Source organism: Sus scrofa, chromosome 13 (assembly GCF_000003025.6).
Source record: "Sus scrofa isolate TJ Tabasco breed Duroc chromosome 13, Sscrofa11.1, whole genome shotgun sequence".
NCBI classification, from domain to species: domain Eukaryota; kingdom Metazoa; phylum Chordata; class Mammalia; order Artiodactyla; family Suidae; genus Sus; species Sus scrofa.
Window position 1 is genome coordinate 111,307,284 of NC_010455.5, and position 6,000 is coordinate 111,313,283.

General features: G+C 31.8%; 1 protein-coding gene across 1 annotated transcript in view; it reads left to right on the forward strand.

The window, feature by feature from the left end:
- Positions 1–3,463, forward strand: part of ECT2 (epithelial cell transforming 2) — a 62,532-nt gene extending 59,069 nt beyond the window's left edge. The window contains 3 exon segments of the mRNA XM_021069804.1: positions 785–931; positions 2,302–2,478; positions 2,480–3,463. Coding sequence (XP_020925463.1) covers positions 785–931; positions 2,302–2,478; positions 2,480–2,524 — 369 coding nt within the window. The 3' untranslated portion in view covers positions 2,525–3,463.

Genomic DNA, 6,000 nt, shown 5'->3' on the forward strand with positions numbered 1-6,000 from the left:
TCCTTTCCTTATATTGTCATCCATCATGGTCTATTCCAAAAGATTGGATATGGTTCCCTGTGCTGTACAGTAGGAGCTCATTATTTATCCATTCTAAATACAATAGTTTGCATCTACTAAGCCCAAACTCCCAGTCTGTCCCATTCCTTCCATCTCCCCCTTGTCAACGACAAGTCTGTTCTCTATGTCTCTGAGTCTTTCTGTTTTGTAGATAGGTTCATTTGTGCCATATTTTAGATTCCATATATAAGTGATATATATCATATGGTATTTGTCTTTCTCTTTCTTTCTTCACTAAGTATAATCTCTATAGTTTCATCCATATTTTTGCAAATGTATAATGCACTACATTTTCTCAATTATTTGTCCAAAGAGATTCTATTTCTGCCATATACTTTTTTTTTTTTTTTTTTTTTTTTGGCTTTTCTAGGGCTGCTCCCACGGCATATGGAGGTTCCCAGGCTAAGGGTCTCATCGGAGCTGTAGCCACCAGCCTACTCCAGAGCCACAGCAACAGGGATCTGAGCTGCGTCTGAGACCTACACCACAGCTCACGGCAACGCTGGATCCTTAACCCACTGAGCACGGCCAGGGATCAAACCCCCAACCTCATGGTTCCTAGTCAGATTCGTTAACTGCTGCGCCACGACGGGAACTCCTGCCATATACTTTTTATGGCAAGTTTTTTGATGTGTATTTAGCTTTGTTTATGGATAATAATTCTTGTCATTTATATTAGAGTTGTCCAGGCTTATTAATTAATTGTAACTTGTTTTAACTCTAGGTTACAAGAGCATTTTCTTTCTCCAAAACTCCAAAAAGAGCTCTACGAAGGGCTCTTATGACGTCCCAAAGTTCAGTGGAGGGGAGAAGTCCCTCTAGCAATGAGAAGCATGTAATGAGTCGTCTGTCTAGCACATCATCATTAGCAGTAAGTGATTTTGATTTAATGGGCTAAATGACTTTTCCACATTTATGGAGTTGATATGGAATTTATTAACTTTTAAAGATTGAAATCTTAATATTTCCATCAAGTTTTTGGATATATCTATACTTCTAAACTCTTCATTGTGTAAAGGTAATTTAGAAAATCTCATTTAGTAAACTTAAAGTTTAGTTTATTTGATTAATATAGCAGAGGACTGAGTTTTATTTTTTTTATTATTTCTGTGATGAATATGTCATCTTCGAAGCTGTGAATATCATAGGATGATATGGGTTCTAAATTCATGTGTGTATTTTTAAATGTTTCCTGAGCAATCCAAATTCTCGATGGTGTCAGTATTATTAGATGTTTAATTAATGTTAAGGGCATTTCTAACATTTCTGTCACTAAATAGTGATGTATCTGTTTCTTCGTAAAAATTATTATCACTACTAAGGTTAAGAAAAGCAAATGACTGTCAACTTCTTAGCTGTTTGTCCTTCAACAAGTTTCTTATTCTCTCTTATCCCCATTTTCTCAGATGAGAGAAAAGAGATTAATAGTTCTTACCTTATAATGTTGTAAGGAATAAATACAGACACATACTCTCACATACATGATGTGGTTATGTACTCAGAGGCAGTTTGACTAGTAGTTAAGAGCGTGAACTCTGGAACTCACATGTTCAAGTCCTAGTTCTGTTATTTACTAGCTGTATGGCTTTTTTTGGCAGGTTATTTAAGATCTTTCTGTTTCATTTTCACTGCCTGTAAAATGAATCTAAAGTAGTAATCGTCAGGATTAAATAACATACACAAAGTGCTTTGAGCAGTACTTGGCGCAGGGGGAGTGCTCTGGTATTTTATAAATGGTTACCTTTTTATAGAAAATGTATACAGAAAAGTCACATAATGCTCAATAAATGTTATTTTTTTAAAAGCTAGTTGATATGCATTAAAGAGTTACAGCTAAATCTATGAGTATGTTTATATAGATTTTTAATCAAGATTAATCTTCCAGTGGGAAAGAAGTTGTACTTAGTGAATAATATGAATTTATGCGAAGAAATTTGACCAATGAAAAATGTATTGAAACTAACAAAACCTAGTAAACATTCATTTGTTAAAATCAGATTGTAAGCTTTCTGAGGGCCAAAGAACTATCCTTTGTTTATTTCCTGCCTCTGTAGTAACTATTACAAATACTACTGCTTTTAAAATGGAGATAATTGGATTTTATAGAAAATTTTTGGAAGATTTACATATATCATTTATGGTTTCATCAATTTCATGTAGATGATATATAAATAAGATGTAGCTAAAATATCTTTAAGACATTCATGTCCTCTTCTCAATTGCCCATTTCTGTTCTAACAGATTACCCCTTCTGTTTCCACAAGCAATATAATTGGATTTACTAAGCATGGTTATGTTCAGCGCTCAAACTCTACTGGTGGGCGCTCCCAAAACTCCTGGTTTCGATCTATACGTCATTCTGCCTCACGAGTTAGTTTTTCAGAGATGCTAGAAGGAAATACTGATTTTTCAAATTTCAAAAAAAGTTCTATCCAAGTCATCTTTGACATTTGCGAAGAATTAGGAGATGGAAACAAGCCTTGTGAAGTTTAATGTGAGCTTATTAGCTATTTGAAATTTGTATTTGTGAAAAAAGAAAATATTTTTCTCCACTGAATCACTTATTAGGTGGGTGGGGATTTTGAATTCACAACTTTATAACTGCTTTGAATTCACAACAACATAGACTTTATAATAGAGTTTCTTTGCATATTGGCACATAAAAATATTTTTACAAAACAATTTGCTCATAAGTCCAGAAAAAATCAGTCCCATTAGAAGTTTTCCTATTAAAATGATTGCTTAAAAAATACTAATAATCATCATGTGAAGTAGATTTATATTCCAAATCTGATTCTCAGATTTACAGCATTTATATAAGATTTATGCTTTTAATATGGCAAATTATAAAGGTTTTACCTGAGGAAAATGTAAACTTTTATACTATCTATGTAAAACATTGCTTTGCTATCACTTGAATGCTAATTCTTTACCAACCTAGCTCTTTAAACACTTCATTTTATTTACTACCTTGTTGATGAGGACTTACATATCTTGCTACAGTGCTGGCTCAAAATTTAGAGCCATTCATGTTTGTTAAAACAGAAACTATTTTTATAATTTGTTTTCATTTATACCCCTCTTGAGTTTTTGGTATTCTTGTGCATATCTCTTTGTTATTAAAAATTCTGATGACATTTAACTTTGATACTCTGAAACAATAAGTTTAGACAAGCATAGTATATTAGTACTCTCTACTATCAGAAGTGCTGCTATTTTTCTCAGTTCTTATATGGAGCAAAACTATACATATACAAACACATACACATAAATACATTTAGTTTGTACACATAATACAAAAACTTTTCAGAGTTTATGACTTTTAATTTAGAAAATTATTTCCCATGAAGTAATTTTATTCCTCTTAATTCTGCTTAATGATTAAGAAGAAACCATTAGAATTTGTCTTTTTTAATTCAAAAACTTGTTTATTTATAGTTTTAAAATAACCTGAAACACTAAATCATTAATATCTCACAGAAGTACCACTACTATCAGTAAGCCAGTATCTATTTCAGTTGAGTTAATATGTAGTAATCTAGTCTATTCATTTGTTTTCGTGTTTTTAGAATGCTGGAATAGTTTTAATTATGTGTTCTCCCAAGCCCTCACCCTAATTTTAAGTTTTTATTTATTTAAAGAGTTTAGATTTTTCAGATGTCTTGTTAATTTGTAAAATGTAAAAAATGATACATGTTACTAAACTGTATATTACAGTAGTTTTTTTTAAAAGAACTATTTTAAGTATAAAATATTTGTCTTTACAGGGTATCCCATCTCCCTCCCTTGTCAGCCTTCCTTCCTTCTTTGAAAGGAGAAGTCATACTTTAAGTAGATCTACAACTCATTTGATATGAAGCTTAAAAAAATCTTAATTTGTAGAATTTATAAACACTTCATACTCAATAAGAAACTGACTTAAATGGTACTTGCCGTTAGCACTTGGTTAAAGCTGGAAAGAAGGTAACACTAAACTATACCATTTTGTTTTCTTCTTGAAAGAGTAAGGTTGACCTCTTACATTTTTCAAGTTAATTTATGTAAAAATTATATTGATTTTGATGTAATTTTTCTCTTTGTTGAATCCAATTGAAGACCAATAATATAAGTTATTCATGATATTAGTAACTTTGCAACGTGATTCAGTAAATAAATCTAATTGGTGGATGCCAAATACTGCTGTGAATCTCTTTGTACAGTGTCCCTGAATGAATTTTTGGAAATAAATATTTGTGTATCTCAATTTGTGCAGAAATTAAGTGAAATCACAGTACTTACAGGCTAAAAACCTCCATAGATCTCTGAATAGCAGGGTATTGTTTCACATGTGCTATTTGAAGTAGTTATTTGACTGCTTCTCTTGTATGTAGTTTATTTTATAAAGATATAACATGTGTATTTAAAAAGATTTGCCCCTGTTAACAAGCATAACAGTTAAAGGAGATGGTTTCAATGTTCGTTTAGAAATTGAGATAGGGACAGAAAGATTAAAAAATAATGTATATTTTGAATAAACATGATATTAGTATATACATGTAGCTATTTCAGAGACAATATACTTACAGTGATTTTAGCCACTACCAAATCTTGATTTAGTTTGATAGTGTATATAATTTTGTTTTGAAGGATGGGAAATTGTGGTAAAGATTGTTTATGCTCTTTATGAAGTAATTCTAAAGTTGGCATCAATTTCAGTAATCTGCTGTAAAATACATAGATATGTGTATGGTCAGTTTTTTATTGTGGCTTCATGAATAAATGTAAAATCGAAATACATTTATTTGCTTTGTAGAATATTTTTCAAACTCTTGGTATCTTTCACAATAGTCTCTTTTTGAATAGTAATACAAAATAATCAAGTTCATACGAATAAATGCATTTTTATTTCTTACTTGTTTAGGGAGTACTGCAAATGTTTGTCATTTAACAATTTTCAGTTATCTGTTACAGTACTTTAACTGACTATATAGATTTTTCCTATGCCACATATGTGCCACTTTTAAATAGTAAATGACTTTTTTTTTGCTATATTTGTAAAGCAGTTGTATTAGGAAGAACTTTGTAAATAAATACTTAAAACTCATATGTGGTTTATGTTTCATGTTTCAAACAGTTCTTTTAGACAGATTTTCATAGGCCACCATGCATGCTTATATCAGTCTCAGCTCTGTTGTGTATATACTTGCATACATTTATTTGCTTATGCCTTCCTCCATTAATATTTTTAAGCATTATGTATACTGGGTCATATGTAGGTTGGGAGTCTTTAATTTGGAATCTACTTTGTAGAATGGAGGCAATGAATCCTGTGATATTTTACATAAAATGTGTTTATGTGCACATATGCGTTTTTTCCTGGCAGAAAATACACATCTTTTAGCATTTTATTGGGATGGAGCTATGATTCCTTCCAAGGGTGTAGGTTTTCCAGGGTGAGAAAATAATATGAGCCATTGAGTTGGGAATGTATTGAGTATTCATTGGCAAAATTTAGCGGGTAGTTAATTTAGTTAACAGGTTATTTATTTATTTATTTATTTATTTTTTGTCTTTTTTTAGGGCTGCACCCATGGCATATGGAAGTTCCCAGTCTAGGGGTCGAATCAGAGCTGTGGTCTCTGGCCTATACCACAGCTCATGGCAACACCAGATCCTTAACCCACTGAGGAAGGCCAGGGATCGAACCTACATCCTCATGAATACTAGTCAGATTTGTTTCTGTTGAGCCACAATGGGAACTCCAGCAGGTAGTTAATTTTAAAGGGAGGTTTTCAAAGTCAATCTGGGAGGGTGCTATGAGTTTGCATACAGGAAGTTATGAGCAAATTGGAATTCATTACTGCAACAAAACACCACAATTCTCGTAGACATATTTCTAGAAAAACATAATGTATTAATTCTGATATAGGAAGAAATAGAAAAGGTAAGTATTCCTATAAA